At 37.4% G+C, this 25,094-nt stretch overlaps 1 protein-coding gene across 4 annotated transcripts in view; it reads right to left on the bottom strand.

Moving 5' to 3' along the window:
- The window catches only part of C21H8orf88 (chromosome 21 C8orf88 homolog), a 30,905-nt gene extending 6,391 nt beyond the window's left edge, over positions 1–24,514 (bottom strand). Inside the window, exons 1-6 of one of the 4 annotated variants that reach the window (XM_061122870.1) lie at positions 24,378–24,514; positions 16,292–16,390; positions 13,881–13,928; positions 13,271–13,344; positions 7,148–7,220; positions 3,206–3,312 (exon numbers count right to left, since the gene is read on the bottom strand). In XM_061122870.1, coding sequence (XP_060978853.1) covers positions 3,206–3,312; positions 7,148–7,220; positions 13,271–13,344; positions 13,881–13,928; positions 16,292–16,370 — 381 coding nt within the window. In that variant the 5' untranslated portion in view covers positions 16,371–16,390; positions 24,378–24,514. Of the gene's footprint in view, positions 1–3,205; positions 3,313–4,732; positions 4,855–6,426; positions 7,005–7,147; positions 7,221–13,270; positions 13,345–13,880; positions 13,929–16,291; positions 16,391–24,377 lie in introns of those variants that run through there. The other 3 variants (XM_061122873.1, XM_061122872.1, XM_061122871.1) reach the window with 3 other exon arrangements.
- Positions 24,515–25,094: the final 580 nt, after the last annotated feature.

Genomic DNA, 25,094 nt, shown 5'->3' with positions numbered 1-25,094 from the left:
ACCAAGTTCATTCAACACAGTATTGACAGTCTGAGTTACAGCAATCAGACAAGAAAAATAAAGGGAATTCAAATTGGAAAAGAAGTTAAACTTCTCACTGTTTGCAGATGACATGATACTATAAACAGAATATCTTAGAAAGATTCTACCAAAAAACTACTGGAGCTCATAAATGAATGTGATAAACCTGCAGGTCACAAAATTAATACACAGAAATCCATTGCATTTCTATATCCTAACAATGAAAGATGAGAACTAGAAATTCAAGAAACAACCTGATTTATCACTGTAGAAAAATGAATGAAATACTTAGGAATAAACTTACCTAAAGAGACAGAGGCCTGTATTCTGAAAACTGTAAGATGCCAGTGAAAGAAACTGAAGACACAAACAGAAGGAAAAACATACCATGTTCATGGAATGGGAACATCAATATCGTCAAAATGACTATACTACCCAAGGCAATCTACAAACTCAATGCAATCCCTATTAAATCACCAATGGCATTTTTCACAGAATTAGAACAAAAAATCTTACATTTTGTATCGAGACACAAAAGACCCCAGATGGCCAAAGCGATTTTGCGAAAGAGAAGCAGAGCTGGAGGAGTCAGGCGCTGACTTCAGACCGCATCACAGACGCAGCAGTCACAGCAGCGCGGCACCGCACACAGGAAAACAGGTCAACGCGACAGGACAGAAAGCGGAAATAAACCCGCGCACCTACGGTCAATTCGTCTGTGAAAAAGGGGATGACCACACACTGGGGAAAAGACAGTCTCTTCAACAAAGGATGTTGGAGAAACTGGACAGCTACATGTCAAAAAATGAAATTAGGTCATTCTTTAACACATACACAAAAAAAATCTCAAAATGCATTAAAGACCTAAATATGAGACCAGACAGAATAAAACTCCCAAAGGAAAATATTGGCAGAATACTTACTGACATAAATCTCAGCAATATCTTTTTCATTCCATCTCCCATAATAATAGAAATGAAAACAAATATAAACAAATGGGATCTAATTAAACTGAAAAGCTTTTGCACAGCAAAGAACACCAGAAAACAAAGTTAAAAGACAACCCCAGACTGGGATAAAATATTTGCAAATAATGTGACCAGCAAGGGTCTCTAAAATGTACAAACAGCTCACAAGGCTTAATGTCATCAAAACAAACAACCCAACAAAAAATGGGCAGAAGACCTAAATAGATGTTTCTCCAAAGAAGACATACAGATGGCCAACAAACACATGAAAAGATGTTCAACATCGCTTAGTTACTAGAGAAATGCAAACCAAAAATACAACGAGGTATTACCTCACACCCGTCAAAATGGGTATTATCAATAATCCACACTGAAATGTTGGTAGGAATATAAATTGGTACAACCCTAATGGAGAACAGTATGGAGGTTCCTTAAAAGACTAAAAGTAGCATCTGGTCTCATCACTTCATGGCAAATAGATGGGGAAACAATGGAAACAGTGACACATTTTATTTTCTTCAGCTCCAAAATCACTGCAGATGGGGACTGCAGCCATGAAATTAAAAGATGCTTGTTCCTTGGAAGAAAAAGCTATGACAAACCTAGACAGCATATTAAAAAACAGAGACATTACTTTGCCAACAAAGGTTCATATAGTCAAAGCTATAGTTTTTCCAGTAGTCAAGTATGGATGTGAGAGTTGGACCATAAAGAAGGCTGAGTGCTAAAGAATTGATGCTTTTGAACTGTGGTGTTGGAGAAGACTCTTGACAGTCCCTTGGACTGCAAAGAGATCCAACCAGTCCATCCTGAAGGAAATCAGTCCTGGATATTCATTGGAAGGACTGATGCTGAAGTTGAAGCTCCAATACTTGGGTCACCTGATGCGAAGAGCCGATTCATTAGAAAAAACCCTGATGCTGGGAAAGACTGAAGGAAGGAGGAGAGGGGATGACAGAGGATGAGACGGCTGGATGGCTGCCGCCCATGGGGTTGCAGAATCAGACAGGCCTGAGCGAGCGGACAACAGCAACAACAGAGCTACCATGTGACCCTACAGTCTCACTCCTGGGCATACATTCAGAGAGAATCACGGTCTGAAAGGATACGTGCACCTCAACGTTCACTGCAGCACGGTTTACAACAGCCAAGACGCGGACACAACCTAAGGAGTGGATAAAGATGATGTGGTACATATATACAATGGACTACTACCCAGCCATTAAAATAAAGAAATAATGTCATGTGCAGTAACATGGATGGACCTGGAGACTGTCATATTGAGTGAAGTAACTGATGGAGAAGAAGAAATATCATATGACATCCCTTATATGAGAATCCAAAAAGAAACGATACAAATGAACTTTACAAAACAGAAACAGACTCACAAACTTAAAGAAAAATTTATGGTTGCCAGTGGGGTGAGGATGGGGTAAGGGGTGGTTAGGGAAGTTGGGATCGACATGTACACACTGCCATATTTACGATGGATAACCAACAAGGTCTTACTGTTTAGCACAAAGAACTCTTCTCAGTGCTATGTGGCAGCCTGGATGGGAGGGGAGTTTGTGGGAGAGTGAATATATGTATATGTATGGCTGAGTCCTTTTACTATCCACTTAAAACTACCACAGCATTGTTAATTGACTATACGCAACAAAATGTTTCGAAAAAATAAAGGCAAAGAAACAGCAAAGTCATGTGGCAGAACATGTTGTTCTACTGTATAAAAAAAGTACATGAACAGGACAGACAGCCCGTAAACAGACCACACATAAACATAATACTAGATGGCAGGCCTATCCTTCTGCAAGATATTGCTAGGATGACTGGATATCCATGCAGTAAAAAATAAAACTTCATCTGTATCTCATAATATATAGTAAGATCACCTGTGTATCTCACAACTTATAGTAAAATCAATCATAAAAGTTAGTTGAAAAACAAAACAATAAGACTTTTAGAAGATAATGTAGGATCTCCTTCCATGACCTTTCAACAGAGAAGTATTCCCTAAAATGTAATTCCATCCTATTTGTTGACAAGAGTGGTGATTACTTACATAATTGGTCATATATTTAGATTTATGTACTTTTCTGAATTATATTTCACAATGAGAAAGATTAAAATGTTTAAAAGGCAAATATTTTAGAATTAAAATAGTATGAAAATCTCTGGTATATATTTAAAATGATACAAAATTAGAAAATGCTTACTGGTTTCTGAAGGATAATAGGATGATCAGGCAGAAAGTCTGGTTTTTTTCTGCAGATGGAAACACTTGAGAGCTTCAACAGGAAATCTCTGCTGTATTTGATTCTCTCTGTAGATACGGAACATCAAACGTAATGTTATAAAGCACAGAGTCTCTCAGAGCACCTTTGACTCATTTCTCACTGGATGTCCATTATCAGTCCGTTATTTTATAAAATGTAAGTAGTTTTTAACATAAAGCAGAAGGGAGGGGCATAAACTCTGACAAACATCTACTGCCTCCCATTTTCCTTTTACATGGAAACAAACCCAATTAGCCATGGAAAAATTTCAGAACATTGGAAATGCATGGCTTCTTTAATATGGTTATTCACAAGTAGTAGAAAAATCTTATAAAATATAGCAGGTATAATACCTATTGGGCAATTCATATCCTGCCAAAGTGGAACTCTAATAAGCCTATCTTTATGTTTTTGAATTAACTTATGAAAAATTTATACAATCAACATGAATTCAAGAAATATCTATTGTATACCTATTGTGAATCAAGGACTATTTGAGGTAATGGTGACAAAGCTCCAAGATAGGATCCCTAACTTTAAAGGGAACAATGATTCAGATACCTGCAGATTTCTCATCAGAGACTATCACCATCTTGGTCTATACTGGACATTTTCTGGGCCAGAAATAGTGGAGCTGTAATTTTTAAAATGCTAACAGAAAAGGACTGGCAACCGAGATTTCCATATTGTGAAATGATAGAAAAACTATATATTGCTCTGGTTCCTGGTACAGAGATTCTTTTCCTTTTAATTTCCTAAGTGATAAGAACACTAAGAGCATCTTTCGTTCTAATATTTCTTTCTTGACCCTGGGCTCCTAACACAGAGCTCCTAAATTCCTTAAAAATTTCTGGGTGATTTGGTCTTCTGTTTTAGTGAGATGATTCTTGGTGGGATCCTGGGTAGTGGCTGGTCAGCTAAAAGACCAAGCAATGATGAGAAGCGTGGACCTTTCAGCCACATCCCTACATCCTCTGAAGGGGACAGGGGTTGCAGACTGAGTTAAAGATAGTTTGTGCCTATGTGATGAAGCCTCTAAGAAAATCCCCAAATTACAAGGTTTGGGGGACTCCCTGGTGGCTCAGTATTGAAGAATCCACTCATCAATGCAGCAGATGTGGGTTTAATTCTAACCCAGGAAGATCCCACAGCCCGTGGAGCAACTAAGCCCATGCACAACTACTGAGTCTGCGCTCTAGAGACTGGGAGCCACAACTTCTGAAGCCCGTGCACCACAGAGCCCGTGCTCAGCAACGGCAGAAGCCCCGCAACTACAAGCCCATGCCCTGCAACTCGAGAGCAGCCCGTGCTTGCCGCAGAGAGAAAAGCCCATGCAGCAGTGAAGACCCAGCACAGTGAAAAATAAATAAATGAAAATTTAAAAACAAACCTGTTTAAGAAAAAAAGTTCAGGGTCTGGAAAGTTTCTGTATGGGTGAACACATCCATATACCAGAAGAGTGATATTATCAAATCTGTGGGGAAGAAACTCTTGCACTTCGGGTCCCTTCAAGACTTTGCTTCATGTATCTGTTTATTTGGCTATTCAGTTGTTTTCTTTTCTTTTTTAAATATTTTGTGGTTTTAAAACTGGAGGATAATTATGTTACAATATTGTGATGATTTCTGCCATATATCAACATGAATCAGCCATAAACAAACATATGTTCCCTCCTTCTTAAAACTCCTTCCCACCTCCATCCCCATCCCACACCTGTAGGTTGTCACTGATCACAGGCGTTGGGTTCCCTGCATCATACAGCACGTTCCCACTGGCTATCTATTTTACATATGGTAATGTACATGTTTCAATGCTACTCTCTCATATCATCCCACCCTCTCCTTCCCCCACTATGCCAAAAAGTCTGTCCTTAAAAAAACTTGACTTAAAACTCAACTTTCAAAAAACTAAGATCATGGCATCCAGTCCATGATGGCAGATAGATGGGGAAACAACGAAAACAGTGAGAGACTTTTTGGGGGGGGCTCCACAATCACTGCAGATGGTGACTGCAGCCATGAAATTAAAAGACGCTTGCTCCTTGGAAGAAAAGCTATGACCTACCTAGACAGCATATTAAAAAGCAGAGACATTACTTTGCCAGTAATGTCTAGTCAAGGCTATGGTTTTCCAGTAGTCATGTATGGATGTGAAGAGTTGGACTATAAAGAAAGCTGAGCACTGAAGAATTGATGCTTTTGAACTGTGGTGTTGGAGAAGACTCTCGAGACTCCCTTGGACTGCAAGGAGATCCTACCAGTCCATCCTAAAGGAAATCAGTCCTGAATATTCATTGGAAGGACTGATGCTGAAGCTGAAACCCCAATACTTTGGCCACCTGATGCAAAGAACTGATTCATTTGAAAAGACCCTGATGCTGGGAAAGATTGAAGGCAGGAGGAGAAGGGGACAACAGAGGATGAGATGGTTAGATGGCATCACCAACTTGATGGGCATGAGTTTGAGTAAGCTCCGGGAGTTGATGGACAGGGAAGCCTGGAGAGCTGCAGTCCATACAGTCGCAAAGAGTCGGACATGACTGAGCAACTAACTGAACTGATGGTTACATGATACTGTACATTTATAATGGCTTAAATAATGAGTTTTACTTCAATAAAAAAGATGAAAAAAGAAACCTAAGGATTGTAAAGAGGATGTCTCCAGATAAAAACAGTAAAATTCATTCCAGGACAACAGTTTCAGAGCAGTACTGAAGAGGAATTAATCCGTACTGGAACCAGATAATGGAGCAGTCTAAAAGAAAAGTCATCTCCAGGGGAAAAAATACCAATTCATACATTTTACCATAAGGAAAATATAGATAAGTGTGGCAGAGTTGCTGGAGCAACTGATGGGCAAAATTAACAATAGTTACATAGAAAAACAAGGTGAACATGAGCTCCAGAAAAAAGGATGGATTTTATGAATCAGGTATGTACTTTTCAGCTAGGCTACTGCAATTACACAGTTATATATAATATAAAGAGTGATAATACTCTAACTGAAACTTAAGTAACTATATGGTGGAGAGGGGGTAGATAGAAGAGCTGAAGAAATGAGGAGACTGATGTGGAAGATATAAGGCCTCATCTTCCAAAATAGGTTGTCAAAATATAATATAGAAATGAAAAATATAGAAACAATTTAAATATTTTATTTAGAATATGGAGTTAAGTACTAGAAGAAAATGTTAACAGGGTTTAATTACATATAAATTACATATACAGACTGGTTGACAAAATTTGGAAACTACATTAATAAAAAAAACCTTTATTTTAATAAAAAGTAGCTGGTGTGGGAGAGACTATCAGTTTTTCCCAAGAGCAGTTCTTCCATCTGCTTCTGTGATAAAGTGAGCTGGTTGCAAAGCTGAAGATTACATTTTCCAGTCTGCTTTGTATAGCATGACTAAGTTCCAGCCAATGAGACATTTGGTGGAAGTTATATACACAACTTCTGAGTCATAGTTTTAAGAATCTTCTTCCTCCCTACTTCCTTCCTGATGGCTAGAAGGAGAATGTGATGGCCGGAGCAGAGGCATTTATCTTGGGCATTAAGATAGAAGCCATGTATTAAAGATGGTAAAACCATAGGACAGTTTAATACTGGGGCTAGTAGCAACTTCACAGAACAGAATTAACACGCCAGCTTAAAATTTTACATATTACAGAAGATATAGAAATAAACTTCTATCTTGTTTGTCACTGTAATGATAGTCTCCTCTTTACAGCAGTCAAACCTATAATTTGTAATATACAGAAATCAACCAAAAGAATATAATAAAATTTCTAACATACATAAGGTTTGCAGGTAAGCAAATATTAACTGTACATGAATGCTAAGAATCTCTTATGAAAGTTGGTAATTATGGTAAAAATTTACCTTTTTTAACTGGAGAATGATGTTGTTGTTCATTAAGACCTTGAGAAAAGGCTTGCATTCCGTTCGTCTTACACTATTGATAGAAGAAAAAAATACACTTTTTAGCTAAGGTTTTAAAATTTCATATAACACTTTGTTTTTAATCCACTTTATTTTTCCACACGTTGTTAGGGAGCATTCTAATTTCATCCTTTTACGTGCAGCTGTCCAGTTTTCCCAGTACCATTTATTGAAAAGACTGTCTCTTCTCCACTGCATCGTCTTGCCTCCTTTGTCACAGATTCAGTGACTACAGGTGCCCAGGACTATCTCTGGGCTTTGTACCCTGTTCTGTTGATTTGTATGTCTGTTTTTGTGACAGTACAATACTGTTTTGATGACTGTAGCTTTGTAGTATAGCCTGAAGTCAGGGTGCTTGATTCCCCCAACTCCACATTTCCCTCTCAAGGTTGCTTCAGCCATTTGTTTCCATAACACAAGTTGCCTTAACTGTGGTAATCATCATATCACAATGTGCATGTATAATAAATCACCAGGTTGTATGCCTTTAAAACAAACCATGTTGTATAGCCTAAGTGTATTCAATTTGTATTTGTCAACATATCTGAATAACACTGAAAAACAGTAAATTTATTCTATCATGCCTGCACATATTAACCACTGAAAATGGAGATAATTTCAAATCTTTCATAGTATTTAAGAAAATGCACCTACTAAAATTTTCTAGAGTGTCTCACCTCATTTAATTGTCTTATCTCATTTAATTGTCATAGTCTTACAAGGAAATAAGGAAAGCGTTACAATTGCCATACTACAGGCAAGGGAAATCAAGACAAAAAGTATTTAGTAACAAATCCCAAAGTACACAGGTAAGAGGTAGTTGAGATAGCTTTTGAAACTGATGGCTACTGCATATAGTTATTAAGAATGTGCATCTGAAGGGGTACCACTCATAGCATGGATATAGCAGATTTCCTACCAGATGGCAGCAAATTATCTTATTTTAACAAAATCTACACTTTTGTATAATTTTCTGTTCCTCTTCTAATTCTTGTAAAGGCACCAAGTGGGCAGCAGTAGACTTTTTAAACCCACTCATTTATCAAAAACAAAGTGCTTGTTACATGACTGACAGTGTGCTTTGTATTGGGAATACAAAGATGGACACAACAGCCCAGGATTCATTTTTGGAGGACCCATAAACTAAAGGTAGGCAGAACAATAAAATACTAAATCACAATAAAACTTGAGAAGTTCTCTAAATAAAGATATGCTGAAAGTACAATGGGAGGAAGGGGCATCAAATTTGACTTAAAAATTTCAGGAAAGGCTTTACATAGGAAATGATGCATAAACAATACTTATAGGGTTAATAGGAGTTAGAACTGGATGACTGAAAAATGTATGTTTATTGAAGAAAAGCAGCCTTGAGCTGGAAAGCATGGTACTAAATAGCTAGCTTAGGGAATGAAAAAAGTTGAATAGGCTTGAGTAAAGCAAAATAAACATCAGGCTTTTTCCCCCAAGGCAAGGCATGTTGCAATTTACAGTAAAATACCCCATCTGCATGCCCAGGTATTCTATTGACCCTCTTCAATTTTCTAGCAAAAATGTTTCCAGCCCCTCTCACTCATCTTACACAAATGCACACCACCAAAATAAAGGAAGAAAGACAGGAAGAGACAAATTCATATCAACATCCATTTCAGGGTGAAAATTTAAACAGGAAGATTTATAAACAATATCAAAAGAGAAAATCTAAACAGGAAAAATACTCTTAAAGAGCTAATTTCTGTAGTATGAAAGAGCTCCCAGAAAACAATGAAGCCTATAAAAAAGGAAAGGGCAAAGGCCTTGAATTGGTAAATACAGATGAAAGGAAATTCATGTTACTCTTAAACAGATCAAAAATGGCCACAAATTCTTGACATTCTTTCATTTCTCCATTGAATCTGAGCAAGATCCGTGACTGCTCAAGACCAATCTAAAAATGACAGGCTAAAAATGACAATCTAAAAATTACAAGCTGGTTTCCAGGCCTCAGTCTTGAAGCCCAGACATTGTGCTGTAAAGAGCCCAAGCCCTTTGGAGAGGCCATTTGTAGGGGCTACCTCCAGTCTACAGGGCAGGTAAACTCTAAACCAAGAGCCAGCATCAACTACCAGCCGTGTGAGTAAGCCATCGGGCCATCCAATCCCGTCAAGACTTTAAAGCACTCCAGGCCTAGACGATATCTGACTGCAACCACATTACTGAGAAATGGCCACTGAAACGCACTAAGACCACAGACCCATGAAAGATAGTAATAAGGAGTTGTTAAGTCAATGTTTTCCGGAGAAGGCCTGGTGGGCTGCCATCTATGGGGTCACACAGAGTCAGACACGACTGAAGTGACTTAGCAGCAGCAGCAGCAGCAAGTCAATGTTTTGAAGTAATTTTTGTGAGGTAATAACAAAAAAAACAGACTAAAAGAAGTTGTTCAGACAGAAGGAAGGTAATGCCAGACATAAACATGGATTTACATAAAGAAATTAAGAGTGCTGAAAAAGGAATAAATGAAGGTAAAATAAAATTCATCCTTATATTTTAAAAAATTATTTTAAAAGATAGTATACAAAAGCAAAAATTAGTAACAATGTACTGTGTATTTATAGTACAAACTAAAGTAAAATTCTGACAATAGAGAAAAATGGGAGGGAATACACTACAAAAAGGTTATGAGATCTAAGAAGTGAGTTTAACAAGGTCAATGTACAAAAATCAATAGTATTTCCATATTCTAGCATCTAAAATGTGGAATTTGAAATTTATAAAAAAAAAAATACCACTTACAATAGTATAAAAAAATACAAAATGCTTATAAGTTTGACAAGAGTTCAAGACCCCTATTTAACAAGGTCACTGTACAAAAATCAATAGTAATTCCGTATTCTAGCATCCAAAATGTGGAATTTGAAATTTATAAAAAAAAATACCACTTACAATAGTATAAAAAAATACAAAATGCTTATAAGTTTGACAAGAGTTCAAGACCCTTATTCAAGACAACAATGCACAGAGAGAAATGCCTTGCTTATGGATCAGAAGACAATATTAAGATGGTAATTCTTTTCAAACTAATTTTCAAATAATCAGAATTCCAATAAGCCTTTTTGGCAGAAATTTACGGGTTCATTTGAAACTTCTGTGGAAATGCAGAGGACCCACAATAAGAGAGATAAATCTGAAAAACTATAAAGTTAGTGAATTTTCATTATCTGAGTTATCAGAAAGCTTATCAGAAAGCTACAACAGTCTGTAAAATTTGATGTGGACCTAAAGATAGGTAATCTAGGTAATCTAGTGTTCAGCAAGATGGCTATAGTTGACAGTACTGCATTGCATACTTGAAAGCTGCTAAAAGAACAAATCTTAATGTTCTCACTACAACAAAAACAACAACAAAATAGTGATTATGTGAAATGAAGAATATGTTAAGTAAACTCATTGTGGTAAACATTTTGCATTATAAACAGGTATCAATCAAATCATCACATTCTATACCCTAAACTTACACAATGTTATATGTCAATTATATATCAATAAAGCTCAAAAAATACATTATAAATCAGTAGAACATAATGAAGTTTAGAAATATTCACACAGTATGATATACTGATGTCAACAAACTCTCGATTCAGTGAAAGAAAGGTATACAACCCAAACAGTAAAAACATGCAAAAGATTTGAACAGACAATTCACCAGAAAGAAAAAAAGAAAAGAAAAAGACAGATGGCAAATAAACTCATGATAAAATGCTCAATCTCATTAATCATTAGGAGAATGCAAATATAAAATACAATGAGATACAACTACTCACACACTAAAATGGCTAAAAATTAAGACTGACTATACCAACTGTCAATAAGGATGTGAAGTAACCAGGACACTCACACACTACTGGTGGTACAACCACTCTGGAAAACATTTTAGCAGTTTCTAAACTGATTTAACATGACTCATCAACTCCACTCCTGGTTATTGTGTGTATGTATACAGAAAGACCTGAACACAACTATCTACAGAGCATTATTCATAATATTTATCATAATAAATAAACTATCCTATATTCATACAGCAGAATACTATTCCAAATTTAAAAGAAAATCACTACCAATATTTAATCTCAAAAACATTATGTTGAGCAAAAAAAAAATCTAACACCAAAGAATATATTGTGTGACTTCATTTATATGAAATTTTAGAGCAGCCAAAACTAATTTATAGCTAAAGAAAGCAGATGAGCAGATGCCTGGAGCAGGAGGGAGCACTCGGACTAATGGAAATGGAAATAGTAAGTGACTGAAAAGGAATAAAAGAGCACTTCTGGGGAAGCTGAAAATGTTCTATGGCTTCATTGTGTGGTTGGTTACGTGAGGTATATATTGATATTTGTCAAAACCCATTAATGAATGGATTCATTTTACTGTATGTAAATTATGCCTTAACAAAGTTGGTTTAAAAAACACAAAGAGTTGGTAAAAAGTGTCCTTCATCACAAATCATGTGATATCTCTGACATAGGTTCTGGTAGCTTTTGCATTACACTTGAAGCAGCAGACAAAATTTTTTTCTTTATTTTTTTTTTTTCCCTGCCCGCCCACCCCCAAAATTTTAAGCTTAGAAGTAAATCTAATTAATTTATTTTTTATAAGGTTTTGCAATATTAACATACTCCTTTTTACTTTCAAAAGAAGGTCAAGGGCTCCAAAGAAAGTTGTTATACTATACAATATTCTTACTGTATTAAGAAGGTAAATTTTAACTGCTGGGACAGATTAAACAAAACATTACAATGGCTTAAAAATTTATATAAAACAAGAATAATTAAGATATCAAGGTACTGACACAGAGATACACAAATAGATCAATGGAAAAGTAAAGTCCAGAAACAGTCCCTATTTATATAAAGATTTATACAGTAAAGATGGCATAAATCTATATGGAAGGAATATTTAATGAATTGTACTTTACTACTGACTGTATGAAAAAAATTGACTCTATTTATATCATATAAAAATTAATTTCAGGTAGATTATACACCTAAATATTAAGGCAAAACTTTAAACTTTTTAGAAGAATATGTAGGGAAAATGTCTTTTGAGCTTAGGGAAGGGAAGACTACATAAACAATGACACAAAAAGTGAAATCATAAAAAAAAATTGATAATATGCCTACATAAAGATTTTAAAATTTGAAAAAAGAAACACACAAAAATAAACAATTCTTTCACTGATCAAGAAAAATTGGCAAACAATATGCAGTCATAAATCACAAAAGAGAACATCCAAATGGCCAAATTAAACATAAAAAAAGATGTTGCATTTCAAAGCAATAAAGAATTAAAAATTAAAACCGAGAAAGATACATTTCTCACACATTAAACATGAAAAAAGTGAAAGTTTGCAATAACAAGGCAAGGCTATAGAAAAATCAGAGTACTTAATGCATTGTTTGTACAAATCATTCTGGAGAGTAATCTGACAGTATATAGCAAATCTACTCCAGGTTTATATTGCAGAAGACCTTTCAAACATGTATAAAATATAACATATAGATGGATGTTTATTATATAATAGCATTTATCATAAAATATTTATATTTCTATTATAAAATATAAACAAGTATCATACCACTCAACAAAAAAATGGAACAAGAAATGTGGTAGCTTTACACACACACACACACACACACACACATATATACACACACACACACATACAAACAAGTCTGTTTGTTATAGCAAAAGTACTAATACATTCATGGAAACAATGACAAATTGAGGATACTTATCCTGGGGAAGTACAGGAAGAAAATGGGGAGGTTCAAGGATATACAGGTGTTTTTAACTATATATGTAGCATCTTTTAATTTTCTAAAATAATACAAAATACTGAGATTTGAAAATGGTGAGCAATGGGCATAATGAGTAGTTTACTCTCTTAAGTGTATGCCTGAAATATATCATAACTTTTTAAAGTTATGTACGCATTAAGTATAGTACCTGACATACAAGAGCCATCTAACAACTGCTACTTTCCAGTCTGTAATGCTTCATTTTTTTAGAACTTCTAAGACTTACTCTGCTAACTCCACTTTGTAAGTACTGGGTGTTGCATGGATATTCATTCTGAAAGTTGAAAGGGAATCCTGCTCCTGTTAGGAGAGAAAAAAAAAACTGTTTTAAATACTTATTACTTCAATAAATCGTATAATACCACCTAAAAAACCTTATGCATCTAGGATATGCTAGGCACTGTTCTGAAATGTTTTCTGAGAGTTCATTTACTCAACACAATGAAATGTCAGCTACTGTGTTAGATGGGTTTATAAACATGAAAAAAGTTCAGAGATAAAAGACTTCATAGCCTATTTTTTAAAACAAGCTCATAAATAATGATTATAATAAAAATAAGTTATGTGACAGGTACAGAGGAGATACCAGGAGAGAGAAGATTGGGCTTTGGGCATATCAACTAAGGTTTAACAAAAGGAAATAATTCAGTCTGGGTCTTGAAGAAAAAGTAGATTTCTTTGGGGATGTGAGTTGCCCAGAGAATAGAGAAGTATGCTTTAATGCTAAAATTAATTTCTGATTTACCTAACTTTTCTGCTTAGTAAACCCCTACTCCTGTCCACAAGTTAAGAGGACATAATGAAATGAGAGATCAGGGCTACCAGCCCACTCTTACCTACTGCTAAAACAGCCTTCGAGGGAAAGAATCCGTGAAAAATGGAATCTGTACAAACGAGGGAGGGAGGGATACTGTAAAAAGGCTAGTCACAGAAACAAGTAGCTGACAATGGTTTCATTTCCTTTGCTTTAGGACAAAATGAGACTTGGCTCTACACAACTGCTTCTTCAGTGTACCAGAAGAATGCTGAATCACATCAGCATTGCTAAACTATGGTCCAGAAGATCTCTTCATTTCATTTTGTCTGTCCTAAGTCACGGCCATCTTCAGAGGAAACATGACCCAAGTGTAGACAATCTTCTTTGTAGGAACCAAAGATGGAAGAACAAGTAGAGGACTGAGGAACTGTATCATTTCTATCTTTTCCGCTTCATCTTTGTGTTCAATAAAAGTGCTATGTTTTCCCTTTTCTAGGTAGCCAGTTACTCAGTTGAACACATGGACTAAGCAGAATTAAAGTAACTTTTATACATATATATGTAAAATATAAGTATATGTAGCTAGTAATGAAAAAGAATAAAAAATTATTATTCCAATTTGGAATTAAATACAAAGTATTTCAAGAATTTGTCCAAAAGTTTAGTATTATGGCCAAGGGAAAATATTTTAATTTTAGAAAATTTTAGATTTCCTGAAAAATTACGACTTTCTGTTCAGCTAAAGCACAGCCCTAATCTGTAAGTGTTGCTTTGCACTAATTTTTTTCAATTAGGTATTTTATTAAAGGCTAATGCTCTCTCCAGCATGACTGCTCGGCAGTGATCAAAACCACAGGACATGATTTGCATTAAGAGTATCATTCTGAGCATAAGCCAGTTGTTAACCATGAAAATGAGACATAAAAAAAAATCCATGAGTTGCTCTTAAGCAAAAACTGTTCTTCCCATCTTTGCTGGTCTGGTAGACTATGGACTAGTAGACCATTAAGAATCCATTTCTTAATACAAGTCAAAACCACAATGAGGTACCACTTCACAGGTCAGAATAGCCATAATGAAAAAATCTACAAATAATAATTGCTGGTGAGAGCAATTCCAATCACTGTTGGTGGAAATGTAAATGGGTGCAGCCACTATGCAAAACAGTATGCTGCTGCTGCCGCTAAGCATGCGACCCCACAGACGGCAGCCCGCCAGGCTCCCCCGTCCCTGGGGTTCTCCAGGCAAGAACACTGGAGTGGGCTGCCATTTCCTTCTTCAAGGCACGCATGCCTGCTAAGTGGCTTCAGTAGTGTCCAACTCTGTGCGGCCCTATGGACAGCAGCCCACCAGGCTCCTCCATCCACAGGATTCTCAAGGCAAGAACACTGGAGTGGGCTGCCATTTCCTTCTCCAATGCAAAACAGTGTGGAGGTTCCTTAAACAACTAGAGTTATCTTATGGTCCAGCAATCCCCCTCCTGAGTATGTATCCAGAAAAGAGAAAAACTCTTTAATTTGAAAAGATACATGCATTCCAATGTTCACAGCAGCACTATTTATAATAGCCAAGACATGGAAACGACCCAAGTGCCCATTAACACATGACTGGCCTGAGAAGATGTGGTATATATACACAGTGGAATATTACTCAGCCATAAAAGCATGAAACACTGCCATTTGCAGCAGTATGAATGGACCTAGAGAATAGTATACTTAGTGAAGTCAGCCAGATAAAGACAAATATTATATGACACCATTTATATGTGGAATCTAAAAAATAATACAAATGAATCTATAGACAAAACAGAAACAGACTCACAGACACAGAAAACAATCTATCTTATGGTTACCAAAGCGGAAAGGGAGGAGCTGAGGGATAAATTAGGAGTATGGGATTAACAAACTATTATACATAAAACAGATAAGCAATAAGGATTTGCTATATAGCACAATTAACTATATTCAATATCTTATAATAACCTATAATGGAAAATAATCTAAAAAAAATATATGTATATACATATATATGTGAGTGATAGTCACTCAGTTGTGTCTGACTCTTTGTGACCCCATGGACTATACAGTCCACGGAATTCTCCAGTCCAGAACACTGGAGTGGGGAGCCTTTCCCTTTTCCAGGGGATCTTCCCAACCCAGGAAGTGAACCCAGGTCTCCCACATTGCAGGCAGATTCTTTACCAGCTGAGCTATCAGGGAAGCCCATACATATATATATATAAAACTGAATCATTGCTGTACACCTAAAACCAACACAGTATTGTAAATCAGTTATATACTTCGATAAAAAAGAATCCCTTTTCATTGGTAATAGTTCTAAATTCTTCAGAGATCATTGGTTTTCATTATCTTTAAATATCCACCATAAACTATTATGTATTTCATACATATTTATGTATTATTTGGCCTTTCAAATACTAATTAGCTATTAGCCAATTAATTTTTTAAATGTGGATACCAGATTACTCACCAGGGGGAGAACTCAGATGACGAACAGGTCTTGCTGGTTGAAGTGGTTTACCAATCAACTTTTTGGTTTCCATTATCATAAAGATCTTGAGGTTCCATACTTTAGGAGGGAAAAATACAAATTTCTTTAACACATATACTAACAAAACAATGACATTACCACCAAATGACCCAGGAATCCCACTCCGAGGCATATACCCTGAGGAAACCAAAACTGAAAAAGACACATGTATCCCACTGCTCACTGCAGCACTATTTACAATAGCTAGAACAGGGAAGCAACCTAGATGTCCATCAACAGATGAATGGATAAAGAAGTTGTGGTAAATAGACACAATGGAATATTACTCAGCCATAAAAAGGAACACATTTGAGTCCGTTCTGATGAGGTGGATGAACCTAGAACCTACTATACAGAGTGAAGGGAGTCAGAAAGAGAAAGATAAATATCATATTCTAACACATATATATGGAATCTAGAAAAATGGTACTGAAGAATTTATTTACAGGGCAGCAGTGGAGAAACAAGACATAGAGAATAGATTCATGGACATGGGGAGAGGAGTGGTTGAGATGTATGGAAAGAGTAACATGGAAACTCACATTACCATGTGTAAAATAGAGAGCCAACGGGAATTTTCTGCATGGCTCAGGAAACTCAAGCAGGGCTCTGGATCAACCTGGACGGGTGGGGAGGGAAGGGACGTGGGAGGAGGTTCAAGAGGAGGGGATGTATGTATACCTATGGCTCATTCATGTTGAGGTTTGACAGAAAACAACAAAATTCTGTAAAGCAATTATTCTTCAATAAAAAAAAAAAGAAAAAAGGACTAAAAAAAATAGAACTTACAATTAAAAAAACCATGGCATTCATTTGAAGATAACTATTTTATAAATTAAAGTGGAAAACACAAAACAAGAATTTAAAACAACCTGCAACAACCAGAGACCCATTTCAGCATCTGTCACAACTGAATATTCCCTCTTTAAAACATTTCCCTCCCTTAACTTCCCTCTTTTCTATAGGCTTTATTTCCTATTTCTTTGACTGCCTCTTTTAACTTCCTTAGATGATTCCTATTTTTCTCCAGTTAAATTTAGGGATTAGTCCAAATTTGGCTTTGATTCTCCTAGCTAATTTCATCTATTTTCATGACTGTAACTACCTATCTACATAAGTATGCCCTTATTTACACATCCAGCGTCTACCTCTCTTTTTAAATAACGTGACGATGATAAATGGTTTACTGTGCATGACACATGGATGTTGGCTTCTGTTTCCATTATTAATAATTCAGGAGGTGATGAATGATGACCTCCTGAGTATATTATTATATTAACTATCTTTCTAATTGCCAAAAGATATTCCAATTTATATCTTATAGTATGTACCTCAAATTCAACATATCCAAAATTAAATTCATTACTTTGACTCCAAAGATGTCCCTCCTGTTGTATTCCTTAAATTTATCTAAATTAGAGCCCCTCACCATAATCAGTCTCTAATTCCATTCTACTACCAAAATATCACTCAGATCTATTTTCTTTACTCCAACCACTACTCTTTCAGGCCCCGGTAGTTCTTACTGTATCTCCCTTAACACCTGCTGCTGCTGCTAAGTCACTTCAGTTGTGTCGGACTCTGTGCAACCCCAAAGATGGCAGCCCACCAGGCCCTCCCGTCCCTCGGATTCTCCAGGCAAGAATGCTGGAGTGGGTTGCCATTTCCCTCTCCAATGCATGAAAGTGAAAAATGAAAGTGAAGTTGCTCAGTCGTGTCCGACTCTTAGCGACCCCATGGACTGCAGCCCACCAGACTCCTCCATCCATGGGATTTTCCAGGCAAGAGTACTGGAGTGGGGTGCCATTGCCTTCTCTGCCCTGAACACCTAGTCTGATTTAATTAAATACTGCCTTTCCCTATGTACCTAGGTACCTGGGGCAAAATGAATATGGCCACATCATGGCACTTAGAGAACACTGTACTATACTATATACTAAACTGTGATGGCTGATTTGTCTTCCATACTAGCAAAAGCAAGGGACAGATTCTTCTCAAAGTAAGGAACAATATTTTCATTCCTCCTGTGTCCCTTGCAACTAACTCAGTACTTGGACTGGATCCAAAGTAGGTCCAAAACAAGCATTTGCTGAACAAAAAGGAGAATATAGCTTCTTTTCTCTCCAAATTATGATCCCTTTACACACATATCTGCTTCAAAAACTTTAGTTCCCCATCACCTGCTGAATTATTAATAACAGAAACATGAGCCGACATCCACGTTTCATGCACAGTAAACCATTAACTATGCCACATTATTTAAAATTCAGAACAACTTTATAAATTAGGCACTATTAACAGTTAGAGCTCAGGTCTTGGGTCAACCTACCTGGGTTCTTATCACAGCTCTACCACTTAGTTATATAATTATGGAAAACAACAACCCCTACCTCCTAGGTTTGAGGACTACACAAGAAAATCTGTATAAATCATTAGCACAATGCCTGTTACATCGTAAGAGTTCGATAAATGTTAGTTTTATAATTTTTTAAACCTCATTTTCCAGATAATGCTTAGAGAAATTAGGTAACTTGTCCCAGGTAATGAGTCTAGAAAGTGGCATATATGCCCATCCCCATGCTTCTAGAGTGAACACCCTACAGTCAAGCTAGCCCCTTCCTCTCTCTCCACCCCTGACATAGGCAGAACTTTCCAGGTTTCGTTAAGTACCTTTCTTTTATGTTCACAAAGCACCCTTGCACCCTCTTCCAGTGTGGTATTTATTACATTAGCTGACTATAAAATCATAGCTCCATCACTCTCTCTAACAGCCAGAACACTATCTAATACACAGCATCTCTCTAAGGGCCACCACAGTGTCTAATACACACTACATGTTCAATAAATTGCTGAATTCATAAATGTCATTATGCTTCACATATATCTATAAACTCAGGTTTTCTGGAGTTCCCTCACTCTTTCTGCTGCTCTTCTTTCAACACTAACATTAAATAAAATAGTTCACGTGAAGTTCTCTGTGTGGGGCTTACTCGCTCAGTCCTGTCTGACTCTTTGCAATCCCATGGACTGTAGCCGCCAAGCTCTTCTTTCCAAGGGCATTCTCCAGGCAAGAATAGTTGAGTGGGTTGCCAAGCCCTCCTCCAGGGGATCTTCCTAACCCATGGACCGAACCCAGGTCTCCTGCATTGCAGGCAGGTTCTTTACCATCTGAGCCACCAGGGAAGCCCAAAGATATGTGCTGTGCTGAGTTCCTCAGTCGTGTTTGACTCTTTGTGACCCCACGGACTGTAGCCCGCCAGGCTCCTCAGTCCATGGGATTCTCCAGGAAAGAATACTGGAGTGGGTAGCCATGCCCTCCTCCAGGGGATCTCCCCAACCCAGGGATCAAACCCAGGTCTCTTGCATTACAAGTGGATTCTTTACCATCTGAACCACGAGGGAAGCCCCAAAATACTGGAGTGGGTAGCCTATACCTTCTCCAGGGGAACTTCCTGACTCAGGAATCCAAATGGGGCCTCACATGTTGTAGGCAGATTCTTTACCAGCTGGGCTAACAGGGAAGCTCAGATGAAGCTCACAAGAAGTTCTCTAGTTCCTAACAAATGGTTAATAGTAAAATAACAAGAATAGAAACAACAATAATGATTTTCTTTCTTCCTCCAGTGGCCCATATTGTATTTTGACTATTAATTTTTCTAAAATATATCATACAAAAAATCTATCACAAGCCTAACTGATTAGACAGTTGAAGTAAAAAAAAAAACTGGTTTTGTGTATCTTAGTAGCTGCAACACAATCAGTTTTACTAAATACATCTATAAATTTAAATGTCTCCTATTTAATGAAAATTTTCTGATGTTTGAATGAATCAAGTTTTCCAAATTTTGATGCCTATCAAGACGAAGTCAAAAGTAAAACTCCACCAGATTTTCACTTAATCTTCCAGAAACTGATTCTAACCATATGATCTTGAGCAGAAGTTGGTCTAAGAGACTGTTTCCCTAAGTACAAAATGGGGTTAATCACTTTCTTTACACACCAAAGAAATGCTTTCATCTAATTCTTTTGGACATAATTCAAGTGTTAAAATCATAAATTTATAAACAACATCTCAAAGTTAGCAATGATAACTAAGCACAAAATAGTTCCTTTTTCTTGAAGTTTGGAGATAAACAAATCTGACGCGAAGAGATGACTCACTGGAAAAGACCCTGATGCTGGGAAAGATTGAGGGCAGGAGGAGAAGGGGACGACACAGGATGAGATGGTTGGATGGCATCACCAACTCAATGGACATGAGTTCAAGCAAACTCTGGGAGACAGAGGACAGGGAAGCCTGGCATGCTGCAGTCCATGGGGTCACAAAGAGTCAGCCACAACCGAGCAACTGAACAACAACATCCCAAGTTAGCACCCATCTAGATCTGTAATGGGTATGCTAACTAGTATTTCAGCATGGTGAGTTCTAAACAAAACTAATGCTGTACGTATTTGTTGACATTACACAAAAATAGGATATAATAGGAAACACAAAAAGTATATAAAGAAAAAAACCACTTTATTGACTGAATATTTTCATGTGAAAGAGATATTTTAACATGGACCTAAAAGCAGTCTAGTATTTCATTATTTAATATGTATTCTAACCACTTTAATTAGGACCCAAATGTCAAAACTTGTAGTAGTAACTTTCCACCCTGTTCCCCATGAAAAGAATACAATAGACGACTTTGGCACACACATTTTTTCCATTGCTCAGCTGAAATTGAGTTGGTACGTTGTAAAGTGTATTCCAGTTGCTGAGCAAAGCAAATCCACAGTATTCAAACCAGGGATTTTCAAGAGTTTAGGAGTTACAGAACTATTATATCAGTTTGCAATACAAGTAAATAAACAAACAAAAAAAACCACCAAAGATATTTCTGTACCCTCCTACCCTTTCCTTTTTCAATCTGTAGTAGGAAAACTACTACAAATTGAGAGGCCTGGAGGGCTAGAGTCCATAGCATTGCAAAGACTCAGACACGACTGAAGCAATTTAGCAAGCACGCACTCTTTCAATTTGTAGTAGGGAAACTACAGCAAAGGCTCCAGATATATAAATTCACATTTCATACAATATTCTATTCAATATGATTTTTTAAAAGTAAACTATGCCTGCATAGAGACTGTGATATTATAGGAAATAAGTTTGGGATGCATACTACATAACAGCATTATATCTTAAACAGTGTTATTAATGGAAAGGCAAGTACTTACTTTATATAATAATAAGCAATTATTATTGTAAAACTGATCAAGCATCATAATTTATGAAGGACAGGGCTCCACAAATCAAAACTTAATTCTCTTAATTTAATTCTTAATTAAGAATTAATTAATTATATTAAAAATTAATTCTTAATTCTCTTAATTTTAATTGTGTAAAAAATAAAGACAGCTGAACTATAAAGTCATTATGTAAAATAACTTCAGTCTTTAGCAAACTCTAATGTAGAACTCCAAAAGTTTCCTTTGAAGCTACTGGTCCTACCTAGTGTAGGCATTTATGATATCAAGTGTTACAAAGAACAGTTGTAAAAAAAATATAATCCTACCTACACCACTGGGTAGCAAGTAGTGGGTCTGTCATACAGTTGTCTTTGAAATGTAAATATATAGTTTTGTGGTATAAATGTTTCTTAAAGGACATTTTGATCCAATATCTCAAAAATTAATAGTATTAACTAACACATGCTGAGAAATGGTTATTAAAGTTTTTTTCAAGTTCACACATATTTAACAAATCATCTTAAAAGGCCAAGTGATATGTTGAGGTAGGTCCCTTCTATGCCCATTTTTTTTTAAGAATTTTAATCATAAATGGAAGATGAGTTTTATAAAAGGCTTTTTCTGGATCTATTGAGATTATCATATGGTTTTTATCTTTCAATTTGTTAATATGGTGTATCACATTGATTAAGGCCAAGTGATATGAATAGAACACTGGTTTGCAAGTCAGGAAATCTGTGTCACTGCTATTCTACATCTAGAATACTAACTATATCTTAGGTTATTTCTTTTTTTAAAAAAATGTTGAACTAAATATGAATCCTAAGGGCCCACCAACTCTGAAATTATAAATTAACCTAAAATTTTCTAAAATATAGTACCATGATATAATATAAGCATATATACCGATCAGATGGGGGCACAATTTCATTACCCAATATATGCTTTTCTTTTTTTAATTAAAACTTCATTTTTTGGAGATCTTACTACATACTAAATGCTTTACATATACTCTCTCATTTAATTTTGAGCCATACATTAACTGTTGCATATACTCATTATTAAGTTACTTTACAGATGGGAAACCTGAAGCTAAGAAAAATAAGAGAACTGCACAAATTTACACAGTTAGTAATTGGTAGAAACGAGGTTTTGACTGTAAAGTTCATGCCATCGTCTCTAAACTTGTGTGCTTGGCAAGTAAAACACACTTGACTCTCCACTACTCCATGTGGATGGACAGTACTTGTATCGAAAAAAATTATGAGAAGGAACATTTATATGTATAAAACCTTCTGAATCAGTTGATGTGTGCTAATAATTTTCATTTCCTCAATGTTCAATTTTTCTTAGACTACTAAATATATTGTGGGATTAATATGCTTTCCTCATTCTGCAGACATGGTACACTGCCATTCTAATCCATTAGATACTATACTTACTATGTACTATATGTAGAAACAGTATTATACTTAAAATATACAACTTAAATGCTAGATTTCTTTAGAAACTGCTGATGGTTCTGCTGAAATTAAGAAATAAGAGCATATAAAATTTAAGAAATAAGCTGAAAGGAGAAGTCAAAAGACATGCTTTCATTTATCTCATGTATATTTCCCATATAGGATTATATCAGATAAGATTTAATCTCAGTTTTCAACCTCAAAATACCTCTTTTACTAAGTTATGATTCCTTAAAGCCAAATGCTGATGTAATTAAGCAGCATAAACTGATAAACTGATAGAGGAAAAATAAAGGAAATACAGAGGACTAAAGGATAAACTAATTGTGACTTGAAAGACATTTTATATTCCACAAACTAGGTTGTCATATTTAGCAAAAATTAAATATCAAATATTTAAACTGAAATATCAAAAAGTTATAAGCCAAGAGTGTTCTGTTTTCTGTTTCATGCTTTCTGACCAAAAAAATTTTTTTCCCTGTGAAGCATCTTTTAGCACAAATACAATTTAACATTTAGGTGGGATAAATTGTCCAGGTAATGCGTGTTGGTCATTGTCATAACTGATGTAACTGTCCTTTTTCAGAGTTTTTATTTTTACAGTTTTGCGAAAATGTCAGCAACTATAAAGTTTTGATAAAATATTATGCTGTACATCTGAAACTAACAAAATGTTGTATGTCAACTTTCGTAAAAATGCGTATCCTAAGATACAAGTTGCACAGAACATCTTCAAATACGGTTCATTAGCCATTTACTTCTGAGAAATGACCATGTTATGTCTTTGGTTTCTTTATTCTTACTGGGTTTTCTTTTCTTACAGAATATAATTTCGTGTAATTAATTATTCGTTTGCTCTTTATTATTAACAAAAACAACTAAAGTAATCTCAAAAACAAACTGTTGGTCACAATTAGTACGGACGATGCCAGGATACGGGAAGCAGTCTTCAAACCATCCCACTTACCGACCACCAGGTCGTGGAGCAGGTGTCCATACACACTTACTTCTGGGGCATTTTGTTTTATTTTTGTTTTATCAACATTCCTTCAGCAGTGTAACTCCCCGGGCCACTTGCCTCTCGCCCGGTTTCCCCCGCCCCAGCCCCCGCGCCTTTCCTGCCGATCCGCTCGCCCACTTTGCGCCCTAAGAGCCGCATCTTGGGGACCCGGTGGAGGCCTTGCCCGACTCATCCCAGACCCCAGCCAGTTTTCTCCCCGACACCCCAACTTCCCCCACGTCCGTCTTCGGAGACGGCGCCCACTCGCCGCCTCACTCCCCGGAGTCCTGATTTCTGTTCGCCTCGCGGCCCGTCCTCCCCGGCAACCTACCGCCTGAAGATCCTGGAGGATTTCGGGGCCGGCAGCCGCGTCGCGGCGCTCAGTCCAGACACGACCGCGGAGCGCCGGGGGTGCCCGTCCGGGAACGGCTCCGGCGTCTCGCTCGAGGCCCCGATTGGCAGCAGCGGGGTGGGGCAGACGGCGGCCCCCAGAGGCTCGGGGCGGGCGCGGGGCGGGCGCGGGGCGCGCGCGGGGCGGAGCCTCGAGCGCCCGACCTACGGCGCTGCAGCAGTCGGGCGGGAACTGAACCGTTAAACTGGCGTCGCTTCTTTTCCTGGACGTATGGGGCGCGAGGGGCCGACGCTGCCCGCTCTGGAGGTCGCGCCTGGCGAGGAGGAGGCCGCGGGAGGCCTCTCTGAGGTGCTGACGGGCTCTCCTTGGACGGGGCGTGCCCGCATGAACAGCCTTCAGCACCCCAGCCGGCGGTCCGACCTGCCTGAGACCGGGAGGGGGCGAGGCAAGCCGCCGGCTCGGGGGGCCGGGCGGGGGCTCCAGGCCGCTTCTGTGAGCCAGGCCGCCTCTGTGAGCCAGGCCTCGGGCGCGCTGACGACTGCGCCCCTTCCGCGTCAGAGCCGCCGGTAGGCCCCGTCGGCGCTGCCCGCGCTGCCCCCGGCCTGAGTCTAAGCAGTGCTGAGATTTAGGGCGGTCAGGGAGTAAGGGACATGGTTAACTTCAGACAGGCGTACACAGCTCACACAGACCGCCATC

This window comes from Dama dama, chromosome 21 (genome assembly GCF_033118175.1).
Source record: "Dama dama isolate Ldn47 chromosome 21, ASM3311817v1, whole genome shotgun sequence".
In the NCBI taxonomy this organism is placed as follows: domain Eukaryota; kingdom Metazoa; phylum Chordata; class Mammalia; order Artiodactyla; family Cervidae; genus Dama; species Dama dama.
This window is presented reverse-complemented; position numbering and strand designations above follow the sequence as displayed.